The 17459-nt window shown below is 38.7% G+C and overlaps 1 protein-coding gene across 1 annotated transcript; it reads right to left on the bottom strand.

Moving 5' to 3' along the window:
* On the bottom strand, positions 1–2531 carry LOC106394086 (putative clathrin assembly protein At2g25430). The gene is made up of 2 exons (XM_013834692.3): positions 2308–2531; positions 1–2195 (listed from the first exon to the last, which is right to left on the bottom strand). Exon 2 carries the CDS (start codon positions 2170–2172, stop codon positions 232–234), a length of 1941 nt encoding a protein of 646 aa, XP_013690146.2. The 5' UTR covers positions 2173–2195; positions 2308–2531; the 3' UTR covers positions 1–231.
* Positions 2532–17459: the final 14928 nt, after the last annotated feature.

Genomic DNA, 17459 nt, shown 5'->3' with positions numbered 1-17459 from the left:
TTTACAGTGAAAAACATTAGAGATATCAAAATGTGTTATACAAAATGGAATCAAGAACCTCAATAAAGTGTACATAAACTATAAATCCAAACTCGAGCAAGAGACGCAAGAAACATTTCAAAAACACACGAGAACGAAGGTGAACAAAAAAAAAAAAAAAAAAAAACAAACGAGTCATCTACACATACATCATAATAAGACTTGGTGGAGCAAATAACAAATAGAATGAAATCAGTAAGGATTGTTGTAGTAATACCCCGTCGGTGGTGGCGGTCCCATCCCATTGACAGGTGGCATTCCGTAAGGCATTCCACCTGGAACTGGACCAGTGTTGTTCATCTTCGCCAAACTAGCTTGACCTCTCATTCCTTCACGCTGGTATTGCTGCCATAGCTGCTGCTCTTGGCTCAGCAGATACTGCTTCTTCTCCATCTCGGCCATTTGCACGTACGAAGGCGGTGGGATGGTTAGCGAAGCCGCGAACGGGTCTTGGTTCACTTTCTCAACGGTTCCATCTGGTGCAGGTAAGGCCAATACTTGAGTGTTGGTTTTACCCGGTAAAGGTAAAGCTACGCTGCTCGCGCTGCCACCAGTTAACTGCGAGGTGCTCACATGTTGCCTAACCGCTCCTTGATCGTACATGCCGTTCAGCAGCAGAGAATCAAACCCGCCGCCTAACGCGGCTGTCTGTTTCTCCAAGTTGCTAGCTGTTTCCACCAACGCCAATTCCCAATCCGCTTTCCCTGGCTCCGCAGCAGGATTCTGCCACGCGGAGGTCACTCCATCCGACGGGAAAGCTTCCCACTTCCCGTTACTTCCCGGCGGACCGGCGAATAGCGCGAGCGCAAACTTGTTCCCTTGGTCATCACCAGTGACTCCATCTTCCCTCAAGTTAACCAAATCCTCCGTGTACTGCGGTTTTTCCGGCTCAGGCTCAGGCTGAGGAGGAGGAGTGTAGTTCTCCGGAGGAGGAAGCGCTTTGATCTCGTTCATATCAGGCTCAGCCTCCTCTTCTTCCGCCACCGGCGGAGGAGGAGGAGCTTCGATCTCTTTCCTCTCAGGACTCTTCCCTCTCTTCGCCCTATCTCTAACAAACTCCTCCAACGTCTCCAACAACTTACTAGTAATCCTCTGAACCTCCGGGTACTCAGACGATCTCGCCACGCCTGTCTCCTTACACCAATTATAAAACGCGATAAGCTCATCAATCTGTTTCGCCGCGCTCGCGTAAGCATCAAAGGCCTTGACGCAATCGGTATACTCCATATCGAAAAACTTATCGAGCAAAACAGCTAACACCTCGCAGATGTCAGCGTAGAGCTTAAAACTCTCCCTCACGACGGGGTACAACGCGATAAGTATCATCCTACTGTTCTTAGCTAAACCGGTTGGTCTCAATGTCAAGAACCGGTCAAGCAGCCTCTGTAAATGCCCCATTTTCCCGAATATCCTCTCCGGCGTCATTTCTCGAAGAGGTGTCACAGCTTTCTTCTCATCTCTCCCTCCTCCTCCCATCTCATTCATATCTCCGTAAGACCGAGATCTCTTAGGCACACCACCATAACCACCACTGTAACCACCACCACTACCGTTGTCATAGTCATAAGATCTGGGAGGGGGAGATCGAAAATCATCTCTCCCTCTACTGTAACGGTCATCACCATTGCTATGATAGCTACTACTCCCCCCACCAACACCACTCTTCCTCTCAAACAAAGCTAACTCGAGCCTCTGATCCAGATAAAAAGCGTAAGTCCTAACGAAAGCGGAGTGATCCCACGAGCTCGAGTGCGCCTCGTCGCGAAAATCGGACATGTTGAGCATCCTCGTGCCACGCCTCGTCGAGTGGAGGATCTCCTCTTGGAAGAGAGGGTCTCCTTCGTTGAGGAGGCGGTGGACGAGCATCAGGGCCTTGAGGGCGACCACCCAGTCGCGCGTCTTCCCGAGGCGACGCGAGACGGAGGTGACGCAGGCGAGGATGTATCCGCGGGAGAGGGAGGTGAGGTTGAGGATCTCGCGGATGTACTTCTCGCTCGCGGGGTCGTCGTCGTGGCTCGTGGCTTTCACGATGGCTACTTCCAGATCTGGGGCCGTGTTGCTCGCGACTTTCGCGATCCCGATGCTCGTTTGATCCTTAACCGCCCCGATCGCTTTTCGGATGCTCGGCGCCATCTCCTAATCCGGATTTGAATTTTCTGAGAGGAAAAATAACAAAAGAGTTCGAAAACTATTTGAATCCAACGGGAAAAAAACATTTGAAAATAGTGAAATTGGTTTTTGATGTGGAAAGCTATTAATAGAGATTACCGTTTGGAGATTTTGGAGAGGCTTTCTTTGCTAGATCTACGGAGGAAGATTCGCCGACGTCGGAGTTGAAAACGGTGTCGGGTTGTTTGGAGATTCGTTTCTTCGGTTATTGAGATCTTTAGATCTGTGGAGGAGGAGGAGGAAGAAGAAGATCTCGAAGGCTGTGTAGAGAAGATTCGGAGAAAGGAGTAAAGAAAGGTGGTGGTGGGCTAAAGAGAGAGAAAGAGGTGGATTTAAGACAAGAGTTCGAGTTTGTGATGACGTGGCTATTTTACAGCCGTTGATTTGGAGAGAGATGCGAAACTTGTTTTACCGGCACTGTCGGCAGCTGTGTGCCTGTCGGAAGGTAAATGTGTTATTTACCTAACTTTTTACATATTGTCTTCTCAGTGAGACATCAATCAACTCTAGCTTTTGAAAATGTAGGTAAAAAACCTAAGTGGTGATGGGGGGAACCGGAGTTCATTGACAGTAATTCAAACTATTTTTTGAAAAATATAAATCTCAAACTGTAAGAACATCAACATTGGTCATTGGTTAAATATCTCCACTAGGGTTGGAACACAAATCCGAGAACCCTAAAAACCGAACCGAATCTGATCAGAAGAGTAGTACCTAATCTGAATCGAAATTAATTAATATCCGAACGAGTTCAAAATTCTAGTATCTAGATAACCGGAACCGTATCAGATCCAAACCGAAATATTTCGGATTTCCGAATCAGACTTATATACTTAAATATATTAGTTATTTTTAAATTCAATATCCAAAAATATAAACAAAATATATAATATATTTTAAAGTTGTCTAAAATACACGAAATATATACAAATAGTCGAAAGTAAATGTTTAAAACAACTAAACAATACTCAGAACATTTTGAAATATCTATTGATTCTACATCCAAATATTCAAGCCAACTCAATTTTTAGTTAAAATTTAGGTATTTTGGCATAAATTATTCAAGTTTATATAAATATTTTTTTCCTAAAATATAAATATTTTTAAAACAGAGAGAGTTATTTATTCCATTTTAATTAGTTACTATAATTTGATCCGCACTTTTAAAACGCAGTATTATTTTTAGTTTGAAAAATTATTAATTGTTTTGTTCATTCATACCATAATTGTTGTTGAACGTCTGATGACTTGTTGCTCCAATAGCTAATTTGGTTGTACACACTGTTTGATTTGAAAAAATATTTTACATATTCGATGGAATAGCTGGTAAAAAATAGAATCATAAATTTTTTTAATCATATTTGGTTTTAAAAATGGAACTATATTTAAAAAAATTAGATATAAATGAGATAGTCAAAATTTATCCAGAATTGTAATTTTGCCACTGCATATATTTGGAGATTTATGTCATATCAGTCACATAATATAATTATTTCTATGATTTTTGAATATGAAAAATATGATTAGAGTGCAATATTTGTGGTGTTTTGTTTTTAAAATGAGATCTTATGAAAATTTAATTTTTGTGATCATCTTTAAATGATGATATCATATCCTTAAGATATTTAAAGAAATTTAGAAATTATGTAGTTCTATTTTATTAAAATATATAAATATTTTTTGAATTCTTTTCCTTATGAGCGATTTACGGAAAATACATTCATTTTAGCACTATATTTAGAGTTTTAAAGAGTATTTATATATTTGCTAAAAAAAGATAGTGTATTTATTACATTTTTAAGGATTTGGTTCACTAAATGGAATCTACTAATCATACGCATCAATTATATGATGCACACCTAAGTTATTAAAACAGAAATACATTTTAATTAATCCTTATTTTTTCCAAATATTTTATTGGTTTATATATTTTGATTGATTTAGAAATCCATATAGTATTTATAAATCCAAGTAAAATATGCAAATCCGGAGGTTTTCCCTCGGATTTGAGTCTTTGTATTTTTAACTAAAAAATCCAAACAAATCCATTCAAATCAATTATAAATTCAAATATATTAGTAAATCCGTACGATTGAATAACACTTGATTTGATACAGAATTTATGAATCATTAAACCAATAACACATGATTTTAATACAGATTTGAAAATCATAGAACCAATAACACTAGATTTAGTTCGAATTTTCAAATTCATTAAAATACAACAACCAATAACCCCTACTTACAATCTAATGTCACTGATAATTTTCTAGACATTTCCTAATTATTAGTAAACTTTCACGCCATATTATATGAAACAACAAGCCCATTAATGTTTGGTTACCACTACAAGAAAACACATGTTTAACGAGGAAAGTTAACGAGGAAAAACAATCATCGTAAATTTACGTCGATTTTACGAGAAACTTACGTGGAAACATAATGTCATCGTTATGTCCTCGTAAAATAACGACAAAAGCGATTCGTCGTAAAGTCGATGTAATTTGACGTGTCTTTTACGAAGAAATACTATTTCCTCGTAAATACAACGTAAACTTCGCGTGTTATTTACGAGGAAATAATTTACGTGTATTTAGCGAGGAAATTTTGAATCCACCAACTTTGTAGGTGTTACAGGTTTTTTTTTTGCCACCTAATTAATTTTCGTCGTAAATTCATAGGAAAATTACAACTGCCAGATTCGAAATTTCCTATAAATATGGATGTTTGAACATCATTTTAAACACACCAACAACAAAAAACGTGAAAGAAAAAAAAATGGCTGGCTCCGGGACTATTTACGAGTTGCGGAAGTGGATGTATATGCATAGAGATGCTAACGGGAGAGTGACGAAAGAATACCTTGCGGGCCTGGAGACTTTTATGCATCAAGCAGATTCAACACCGCTCGCCTAAGAAAGTGGTAAGATGTTCTGTCCTTGTCGGAAATGCAACAATTTGAAACTGGCAAACCGTAAAAATATTAGGAAGCATTTAATAAATAGAGGTTTCACGCCAAATTACTATATCTGGTTTCAACATGGAGAAGGTTTTAATTATGATCAGAATGAAGCTAGTAGTAGTAATAACAATTTTCAGGAAAAGGAACCGGTTGATGATCATTTGCATAATGAACATAGTTACCATCAGGAGGAGATGGTAGATTATGATAGGGTTCGTGATATGATAGCTGATGCATTCGTAGCTCATGATGAAGATGATGAACCTAATATAGATGCAAAAAAGTTTTACGAAATGTTAAACGCAGCGAATCAACCACTTTACAGTGGTTGTAGAGAAGGTCTCTCTAAATTGTCGTTAGCTGCTAGAATGATGAATATTAAAACTGATCACAATCTACCTGAAAGTTGCATGAACGAATGGATGGACTTGTTTAAAGAGTATTTGCCGGAAGACAATGTGTCTGCTGATTCTTATTATGAGATTCAGAAACTGGTTTATAGTCTTGAGTTTCCTTCGGAGATGATAGATGTTTGCATCGACAACTCCATGATCTATTGGGGAGATGATGAGAAGCTAGAAGAATGTCGATTCTGCAAGAAGCCACGATTCAAGCCGCAAGGACGGGGACGTAATTACCCTGTACCAAAGGATGTGGTACCTACCAATTACAGACAGATTGAAAAGATTCTATCAATCAGAGCAGACTGCTGGAAAGATGAGATGGCATGCCGAGCATACTCAGACGGATGGTGAGATGACTCATCCATCAGATGCAAGAGCCTGGAAACATTTCAACAAAGTACATCCGGATTTCGCTAGCAATAGCCGGAATGTGTATCTTGGACTATGCACAGATGGATTTAGTCCGTTCGGAATGTCAGGGAGACAATATTCATTGTGGCCAGCCTTTCTTACACCATACAACCTGCCACCGGAGATGTGCATGCAACGAGAGTTGCTATTCTTGACCATATTAATACCTGGTCCGAACCATCCAAAAAGGTCTCTGGATGTTTTTCTACAACCACTGATAAAAGAGTTGAAGGATTTGTGGTCAACAGGGGTGAGGACGTATGACTGTTCAACGAAGACGAATTTTACGATGCGAGCGATGCTTTTGTGGACCATAAGTGATTTTCCTGTCTATGGGATGTTGTCTGGATGGACTACACATGGGAGATTAGCTTGTCCATATTGTAATGGAACGACAGATGCGTCTCAACTGAAGAATGGTAGGAAGACAAGTTGGTTTGATTGTCACCGTCGATTTCTTCCCATTGGCCATCCTTACCGAAGAAACAAGAATTTGTTTAGGCACAAAAGGGTTGTGAGAGACACTCCTCCTTCATATCTAACTGGAGAACAAATTGTGGCAAGACTTCCAGCAATTATAATACGTAAGTCTCGCCCACATGAATTCTAATATCTTTTTCTCTTCTTTTTTTTTTCAAATATTTATAATTTGAATAGGATTTTGCTGAGGAGTGTGATTTGGGAGTTTGTGTGTGGTTTGAGAAGGAGAGTTGTGGGTATATTTATAGGAAAGCGCGGCTCGTTAATACCTTGTACATAAAAGCGCGGACCTTTGTAATTCCTCGCTCTTTCCTCGTACAATTGCTTGCTATTTCGTCGTAAAGTTACGAGGAATTTGCAACGATAATAAAATCGTCGTTAATACCTCGTATATAAAAACGCGGGCCTTTGTAATTCCTCGCTGTTTTCTCGTAGATTAAAACGCGGGCCTTTGTAATTGGTCGCTATTTCGTCGTAACCTTACGAGGAAATTCCGACGATATGTAATCCTATATATACCCCTGAGCGCTCACTCTTTCTTTCCTCTCTACTTCCTCTCCACTTCCTCTCCATTTCGTGGCAATGGTAAACCTCTCTAATTCCTCTCTAATTTGGTTAGTTTAGGATAGATTAGGTGGTTAGTATAGGGAATTTAGATAGGTTTACGAATTTTTTGTTATTTAGTGTTGATTAGGTGGATAATGTTGAGAAATATATTGTTGATGTTAATTTTTAAAATTAAATTTCTTTCCCAGGTTCAAAAAGACAGACTTACTGTTCATTACAAAGAGATGTTCGGTGAGCCGGGTAGTCATTTAGACCCGTCTTCTTCAGCTCCCGGTTCTTCGGGTCAGGAGACTGTCCTCGAGACTCAGTACACTGAGAGAGTCTCTGGGTCTACTTCTTCTAGTGCACCATCGGCTCCTCATATGCCTTCCCCGATGGCTCACCCGACGATGCCTCCTCCTGTGCTTCCTCCGATGGCACCTCCGATGCCCACCGATATTCATCCCGATTTGATGGTGCCTCCGAGTGCTCTTTACTCGCAGTACACTGTAGAGGACATTCTCCGTCTGCCAGGCAGAGAAGGTTTACCAGTCATCGACCCCGACCGACCGGACGGAACTTTGTGGTATGTTGCATTAATTTTTTTTAATTCGTTTAAAATTCTTTTATAACATTAAAAAATAATTTATATTTTAAATTTGTATGTTCCAGGTGGGGAGTTGACGGATGTCTTGCATCGGACGTAACCGACACGATCAAAGGTTACTTCTCCATGGCACATCCGAACTGGAGTAAGACGCCTCACTACGTCAGAAAGACATGGTTCAAAATTTACGCTGTAAGTTTCTATTAATTAATTATATATACTTTAATTTTTTCATGATTTATTTATATACTTTCTAATAAACTAATTGTTAATTTATTTTTTCCAACAGAAAAAATATAATTGAACCTTAGGGATCACTGAGAGGGTGAGGAAGAAGCTTAACGCGAAGGCGAAAGTTCGCTTGTTGGACACGGTCTCCAACTGGAAGGGTGACTGGATCGTGAAGGGGTATGAGCGTGGCAAACCCGCTGAGCTCACCACGGATGTGTGGGATGGCCTCATCCGTTATTGGCGACTTCCTGATTCCATTAGAATCGCCCAGTCTTGCTCTAACTCCCATAACACGGCCGATGAGCACGGAAACGGGCCGATGCTTCACACTACGGGCCAAAAACCCCACGCCGGTGTCCGGTTGGAAATGATAATTAAATATTTTATTAAATAATTTTTTTAATATATATATTTTTATTCTAACTTTCTTAAATGTTTTTTAGGCCAAAGAGACGGGACATCTCTCGTCTCTTATGGAACTTTACGAGAGGATCCACAAGAACAAGGTGGGCGTATTTGTAGATGGCAAGTCCGAGCAAATCTACAACGACGTGGTTGCTCGGGTTGAAGACCGCCATACCCAGCTGACCCAGCAGTCTACCGACGGATTACCCGTCACCTTATCCACACTTGAAGTGGATAAAATTTACGAGGAGGAAAATTTTCTAAAATTTTAATTTTTTATTATTCATTTTATTTAACTTTAAATTTTTACTAACAATATTTAATTTTTGTTTTTAAGGTTGTTCCTAAAAAAAGGGACGGACGTTGGGGATTGGTTCCGTCAATGATGTTCCGAGAGCGACATCGTCTTATAGTCAGCGATGGGATGATGAAGTCACTGAGCTGCGTAACGAGTTGGCCGCGACAAAATCTCGTATGGGTGGAGTCGAGGGCTTCTTGGACGTTATAGCGGCCACAAATCCGGAAAGGGAGTCCATGTTGAGGAACATGCGACAACAACATCCCATTCGAGGCGAGTCATCCGACACACATAACGAGGCGGATGTTGCGAGGAGAAGTGAGGAATTCTACCAGGCGATGAACGACCCTTAGTTGTTTTCTTTCCGGTTCTTGTATTATAAATTCAAAACTTATTTTTATATAAAATATTTTCGTATTGATTTCATTTTTATTTTAAATTATAATTTTAGTAATAAATTAAATAATTTAATTATATTTTTAAATTCTGTAAAATAATAAAACGAAGTAAATTCGTAGCTAACGTACGGTCTATTTACGTGGAAACTTTACGAGGAAATGACGAGAAAAAATAAACGAGTATTTTACGAGGAAACATTTACGAGGAAATGACAAGGAAAGATAAACGAGTATTTTACGAGGAAATACTTTCGTGGTAGTTACGTGTATTTTGCGAGGAAACACTTTCGAGGTATTTACGTGTAGTTTACGAGGAAGACGTTTCGAGGTATTTACGAGGAAATATAGCGACCTCCTTACGTGGAATATTTACGTGGTCTTTACGACGAAATGATGTACTTTGTCTTTACGACGAAATATTTTCCTCACTAAGTTACGACGAATTGGCGAGGAAATATGTGCTACGACGGATGAGTAACGAGAAAACGTGTTTCCTCACTAATTCCTCGTAAAGCCTCTTTTACGACGAACTCACGAAGAAAACCGCCCTCATTAAGCTTATGTTTTGTTGTAATGTACGCACTAATAGCATCCGTATTATTTAAGACCATAAAATAGATTCCATCTTCAATTGCACCATAATCCCAATCTCTGCATAAAATCGTTTATCTATAATCGTAAACCAAAAGTTATAAATCATGTGTCAACATCTAATTGAATTAACATTAAAACTTCATTAGAATTTTTTTTTAGTAAATGTAATTGATGAGAACATCACTAAACCAGATTATATATGTAACATGAATTTGATATAATTAAAAAAAACATTTGATTTAAGTTTGTATTAATTGTAACTTAATTCAATTTTTTCAAACAAAAAAATCAACGATTTAATATATTTCCTATGGATTTAGTTGGACATATAATTAAAACAAGAATTAACAAATTTCCTATAGATGGGGTATATTCAAAACTGTTAAGAAATCAACTATGTATTCCTAAAATAATTTAATATCTTACTAACTTAACATAACAACCCCCTAGACTCAGCTATCACATTAATAACGATAATATATATACTTCCAAATCACACTTTACTATATTATGCATTGTAAATCTTTATCATATTCTTAAAATTTAAAATGCTATCGAATTTAATTAATTAATTAGATTGTCTACAGAATTCGCTATAAAATTATTATGTGCAAAATACATTAAACAAATACTTCCTCCGTTTTACAACGTAAGTAGTTTTGGGTAAAAGCACAAAGATTAAGAAAATTATTATGTTTTAAAAAGTATTGTAAAATAAATAGGATAGATATAACTTAACCAATAAAAAATAAGTCTATTTAATTTGATTGGTCACAATATATTCAATAAATGTTAAAGTTACCTAAAAATATGAAAACTACTTACGTTTTGAAACAAAAACAAATCCCTAAAACTACTTACAATATAAAACGGAGAGAGTATTTAATAGTGGCAATTTTTTAAAAATATGTATATATTCAATCATATTAAAAAGAATTAAATTATATAAATATTAAATTAAACATCTGCGCGAAATCATGAATTAAGATGTGGTCTCGAAGTACCGTTTTGATTTAACCATTAACTCACCTAATTATTTACAATTCATGACACTGAAAACCTAATTAATCCTACATTTTAGCATTAATTGTTATTTTGTCATTTAATGTAATCATAAAACGTGATCTTAATTTACATAAATGGTTTTCGGTTGTTGTTGCAGTTAATGAATTTGGAACATAACTCATATTCACCTAAACGATATCAAAATCAATTTAATTGTAGGATGTCGAATACATAAATTAATTATAATTCTAAACGAAAATCACTCTATAATGGCTTATGTAACTATCAATTCACATTAAAAATAATGTTATCAGTTTTTAATATGAAACGAGATGAACCAACTATTTATAAGATGGTTATAATGGTTTGAATGATTTTCGTTTAAACTGGATTCTATGTATATGTTCAAAATTTTAGATTTTGACTTCCACATAACACCCCCGCCCCGAACGCCCGCTCTCTTGGTTCGTGGGTCTCATCCCGTTCCAACGGTCGGTGCATTAATATTTCAAAGTCCCGAAAGTGCAATCATCACCCGACTTTTCTCTGTACTTTGGCATCACTCGCATGGTATCGCAAATCACTTTCCGATAAGTCACCCATCCTTCCACTACTCCAATTCAAGCACACTGACTTAACTCTGAAGTTTTAAACGGATGTGTGATGAAAAAAATAAGTTAACTTTGGTAACATAGGTAGTCAAATCAATTCTGTTAAGTCTTTCCATATATCATAATCTTCTATATCTTTAATATAATCTTCCGTAAAAATAGACAATCAATTAATTTTATCCATATTTGAACTAATACAGTCTAATCAATATTCTTGAATTATTCATTGAATCTATATTAACTAATTCACAAAGTTGTTTTCATATTTTGCATTTATAACAATTAATATAATATAGTAGCATATATACGCAACCGATTTAATTGATTAAAATGGAATATTGCATTATATTTATAAAAAAACAAATAACATTCAATACAAATAATAATATAATGTTGTCTACGTACAGCAAATATATGTTTATATAAAAGATAGAGATAGATATCCTCACATGGCTTGGGAATTTCAAGTATTGGTTCGGTTTGGTTCAGGTATTTTGGATATCAGATAATTCAGGTAGAGAGCTAGAGGATCCATTTACTATTTGAACTATTTTTGGTTCGGATTCGGTTCGAATAGTTTGGAGATCAGTTCAGATGGTAAAACTAGGAACGGATAAATACCCGAAAAATTGGTTCTCATTTGGTTCCGGTTATGTTCGGTTATTTTGGATATGTCGGATTACTTGGAATATTTCGGATAAAAATATTCAGATATTTTTAGATACATTCGGATAGTTTGGATACTTTATAATAATTTAGTTTTTCAAATATTTTTGGATAGTTTTAATAGATTTTTAAATTAAAAATGTATATTTACTTTGTTAATATAATTAATATTACTCAGAATTCCATTTTTATTCCATTTTCAATCATCAAATAAATATTATTCAGAATTCTTTTTAAAAAACTTATTAAGGCTCCGAATGGTAACATCGGAAAATACTTTCTTTCCATTTGTTTTTTTTGACATTGACTTTCTTTCCATTTGTACCTTATAAGTTATGATTGGTTTATTTTATTTTTATTTAAAATTTTAGTAATTAGTATTAGACCATACTAAAGTTATTAGTATTAAATATGCTATATATACTTATCGGAAGATCCCTCCACGATGAAAATGCTCCAAAACACTTTTTAGTTTCCATCATCTATCTAATCTATTACAACATAAACATAATATAGAACTAACATTAGTTAACATACCAGAAAAAGTCCAAGTGAAATTTATTTTCTCTCTCTAGGCGATAAAAAAGGCGATTATTAAAAGGGGACTAGGTTTCCGACCGTTGCTCCGTCGTTGGTGGGCTCCTGCCTCTCCGGCGAGTCCTCCGTCATCTCATCTCATCTGCTCTCTCTCGTCTCGTTACTCATGTCGCGATGCTCTGTTCAAAGAAGAAACATCTTCCGCCATTTCCGTTCTCGTTTAAAGCCCGTCGTCTGATTCGTTCTGTCAGAAGGTCGTCGATGGCTAAGAAGAAGTCTAAGTCCGTCTCTATTGTTTATCCTCGCGTGGTTGACCCAGCTGCTTCTGGATCTCCGATCTTCGGGACTAATCTTTCTTTCTTGGCTTCTCTACCAATCGATTCTGCTCGTTCTGGCCTTGAGTCTTCTCCACTTGCTGGTTCTGGGTCTGCTGCTATCGCTGGATCTGGATCTGGATCTGTCTCTGTTCGTACTGTTACTGGCCCTGGTTCTTCTTCTGGACCTAGTTTACCGTCGGTAGAGGTCTCTCCATCAGCTCCACAGTCTTCTCTTCCTCCAATGACGGAGGTTCATCGCATTGGCACTGGTGTGGGAGCCGTCCAGTTTGGCTCCATACCCGGAGAGGCAGAGGCTTCTCAAGCAAAGAATTATGCAGCATTACTCAAAAGTTCTGCTCAGCTTCAGGAACTAGGTACTCCGGTGGAACATGTCTCTGGTGCTCCGTTTGTTCTTATCCCTGACGAGAATATTGAAGCTGCCAAGAGGGAATTTAAAGACTTCATCTATGCGCGTTTTCATGGTGATTATCCTTCAATTGGTAAAATCATTGGGGTTGTAAACGCAAATTGGGCAAGACAAGGTCCAAAAATCTTTGTCCACAATATTGGACAAGGTATATATCTCCTCCGAGTGACCAATCCAAGAACTCGTGAGGTTCTCCTATCTCGTACTTGCTGGAACATTGGTGGTCTGCCTATGTTTGTGGCTCCATGGTCTCCAGACTACTCTCCGGAAGAACCGCCCCTCACTAGTGCTATTGTACCTGTGGAGATGCGGAATGTCCTACTCTTCAATCAGGAGAGTCTGAGTCGTATTGCTACCGCTGTTGGAAAACCAGATTCTCTAGCACCGGAAACAGAGCGCAAACTAAACTTTGAGGTGGCAAAGCTTTATGTTAGGGTTGATTTTACTGCACCTCTACCCAACAAGATTGTTTCGGGTTTCTCCAATGGTAAGTAGGTCGTTATTGATGTCTCCTACCCATGGCTACCAGTTAAATGCGATCATTGCAGTAAATTTGGACATAGTGCAGCTAAATGCACAGTGAGGGTATCTGAGGGTTATTTTGCATCAAGGAGTATGAGGAAACCCATTACTGAAACATCAAGAAGACGCTCAAAATTGAGACCGTATCGTTCTACTACTAAGAAAGTGAAGGACGGGACTCTTCGATATGTTCCGGTGACTGGGAACACTCATGATGTCTATAAGGAGTCAGGATCAGTTGAATTACAAGAGGAAAATGTAAAGAGTCCCTTGATTATTAATTCTCTCCAGGAAGGACACGACAGTGAGTTGGAGGAGGGAGAAATTTACCAAAAAGTCTTAGAGGTTTTTACTGCTTCACAGCAATCTGTGGTTGTGGTCTCAGGGGAACAGAAGAACCCTGTTGTTGAGAACCCTGCCGCTGCTGAGAATATGGTCGAAGAAAAAGGTGTACCTCTTGGGGATGTTACTGGAAAGTGTTCAAGCGATGATATTTTGGAGTCTGATGTTGCTGGGTTCAAGTTTATTTCACCTCCTATTGCAGATGAAGCTGGAGCAGAGGCTTCTGCCAATGGGTCTAAGGCCACTCCAATTGCTAGTGACGGTTTGAGTTTCAACGGAAACACAGGTGATACTGATTTCACTCTGTGGGACGATGAGACCTCTAACCATGAGACCTCTGCTCAGAACGGATCGAGAAAAGATGGTTCCAACTATCCTGTAGAGGAGCAGGAGCAAGAAAACCCTTTTATCCTGGTTAAAAACAGGAGGAGTGGCCGCAAGGCTGTGAAACGCCATTAAATTATTAGATATGTTTTTTTGCGTGGAATGTTGGTGGACTGAATAGTGAAAGACGCCACACAATGACCAAAGATTGGATTAATATCCATAGGCCACTTTTTGGAGCATTTTTGGAGACTCATATATTAGAGAATAACAAGGAGAGAGTATTAAGAGCTATTCCAAGGGGATGAATTTTTTTTGGGAATTATGAAGATGACGACTCGGGCCGTATTGTTATTTTTTGGGACCCGAGGGTTATTATGGTTATCCATGAAGCAACAGCTCAATCAGTTACATGTGGTATCTCTGTTCTGTCGGAAAACATCACTTTAATGGTTACTTTCGTGTATGGTTTTAATCTGGTTGAGGATCGGAGGAGCTTGTGGACTGGTATCGTAAACTTGCAGGCTACTTCTCCAGTTTCTTCTTACCCTTGGTCTGTTGTTGGTGATTTTAATCAGATGCTTCGGTCTTCTCACCATTCAAACCACCTTACTTGTCGGATTGATGAATCAAGAATGGAGGATGCTAATATTAGCCTCCAAGATGCTCAACTCTTTGAGGCGCATGCCAAAGGAGTACCTTATACTTGGAGGAACACTCAGGATGACAGCCCAATTTCAACTAGGATCGATCATGCTTTCATTAACCAAGCTTGGTCTATAGCTTTTCCAGATTCCTACGCTGACTTCTTGGATCCTTCTCAGTCAGATCATGCTCCTTGTCTGTTTCGGATGCCTTCTACCAGACGACAGGTTATAAAACCCTTTAAGTTTTTCCATCATGTGATTGACCACCCGGAATATGTAGGGACAATACGAGAAGCTTGGAACTCTGCTCAGATTACAGGTACCGATCAGTTCAAACTGGTTCGCTCTCTTAAGTTGCTGAAGAAGCCATTGCGTAGACTGAATAAAAACCACTTCAGTGGTATCTCTCAGAGAGTTAAGGCACAAAGGGACAGCCTCGATGTCCTACAAATATCGTTGCTCACTTCCCCGGATATAGCTACTGCTCGAGAGGAACATTCTGAGAGAGATAATGAATGTTCTTCTTAGGGCAGAGGAAAAGTTTTACAGACAGAGATCTAGAGTACGTTGGGCAGATGTGGGTGATTGCAATACACCTTTCTATCATCGAACGGTGTCTAGCCATGCCTCCAGGAATCATATTCACTATCTTAAGGGTGCTGATGATCACTTGTATTACTCGATGGATGAGATCAAATCCCATGCTGCTGATTATTTTCAAGGTATCTTAGGCTCTACTGATCTTCCCTCTTCTCCAGCTTCTACGGAGGAACTCAGGTCCCTGCTTCCATTTCACTGTTCTGAGCTGCAACAAGATTATTTGAAGCGGGTAGTCACAGCGGCTGAGATCAGAGCAACATTATTCGCTATGCCACTCAACAAGAGTCTGGGACCAGATGGCTATTCAGTGGAATTCATCAGAGCATCTTGGGACATTGTGGGAGAGGACATTATTGGAGCTGTTAAGGAATTTTTCCGTAATGGAAGATTACTCAGGGACATGAATACCACAGCCATTGCTCTAATACCAAAGAAGCCGAAAGCATGCTGTCTATCTGACTACCGACCCATCAGTTGCTGCAACATTGTTTACAAGCTTATTTCCAAAATTATCGCCAATCGCCTCAAACCTATATTAACGGAGTGTGTAAGTCCTAACCAGGCAGCGTTCTTAAAGGGTCGGAGTTTGGGAGATAATGTGTTGCTGGCAACTGAGCTCATAAAGGACTACAACAAATCTTCATGTCTGAAAAGTGCCATGCTGAAAATTGATATTCGTAAAGCTTTTGACACGGTTTGCTGGGATTTTGTAATCAAGGTCTTGGAGGCTCAACAGTTCCCTCCTATGTTCATCACCTAGATTACTGAATGCAGCTCATTTCCTAGATTCTATGTGGCTATCAACGGTGAGTTAGCGGGGTTTTTTAGGGTAATAAGGGTCTACGCCAAGGAGATTCTATTTCTCCATACCTATTCATCATGCTTATTGAGGTACTCTCTCGGTTATTGGATAAGGCTGAATCTGATGGATCTTACAGCCTGCATCATCTATGCTCCTCACCAAACCTCACTCATTTACTATTTGCGGATGACTTATTAGTTTTCTCTGATGGTTCTAGTGTCTCTAGTGATGGGATAAAAATGGTTATGAATCGCTTCAAGGAATGGTCAGGCTTGGACACTAATGAGTCAAAATCAGAAATCTTTTATGGAGGTTATTAAGAAGTTCAGGCCTCGGAACTGAGTAACTTATCAGGCTTCCGACGAGGGGAGTTTCCAACTAGATATCTTGGGTTGCCTCTTAGTCTTAAAAGGATCTCTGCAGCTACTCTCCAACCTTTTCTTGATCATATCACTTCAAAGCTTCACTCCTAGACGGTTAAATTCTTATCGTTTGCAGAAAACGTTACGATGATTTACTTTGTCATATACAGTATGGTTAACTTCTGGAGTTCTATTTTTGTCTTGCCTAAATGGTTCTATGCCAAAGTGGACTCTCTATGCTCCGGTTTTCTTTGGAAAAATAGCACCAGTTCAGCTACAGGGGCAAGAGTTTCCTGGGAAAATATTTGCAAACCAAAATCTGAGGGTGGTCTTGGGATCAGGAAGCTTGAAGAGTTTGAGATGGTTTTCAGGTGAAAACGAGTTTGGTTGTTCTTCTATGGCTCGGGTTCTTTGTGGGTTCCACGGTTAACCAATAATAGGTTTGGAGGCAGGAGTTTTTGGCTAATAAATGATTCGCCTAGATTTTCTAGGACTGTGAGAAGCATGCTTCAGCTGAAGCAGGAGCTTCAAACCTTTCTCCGATGTAATGTTGGTGACGTGAATACAGCCTCCTTTTGGTATGATTACAGGACAAAGCTAGGTCCACTACATCTCATGTTTGGTTCTTCAGGGGCTCGGTCTCTGAGAATACCTCTCAATGCTACTGTCTCTCAGGTGGTTAGTAATGGAAACTAGAACCTACCACCAGCTCGCTCTGGATCGGCTGAGACTCTACAGATCATTCTATTGACT

Source organism: Brassica napus, chromosome C4 (assembly GCF_020379485.1).
Source record: "Brassica napus cultivar Da-Ae chromosome C4, Da-Ae, whole genome shotgun sequence".
NCBI classification, from domain to species: Eukaryota; Viridiplantae; Streptophyta; class Magnoliopsida; order Brassicales; family Brassicaceae; genus Brassica; species Brassica napus.
This window is presented reverse-complemented; position numbering and strand designations above follow the sequence as displayed.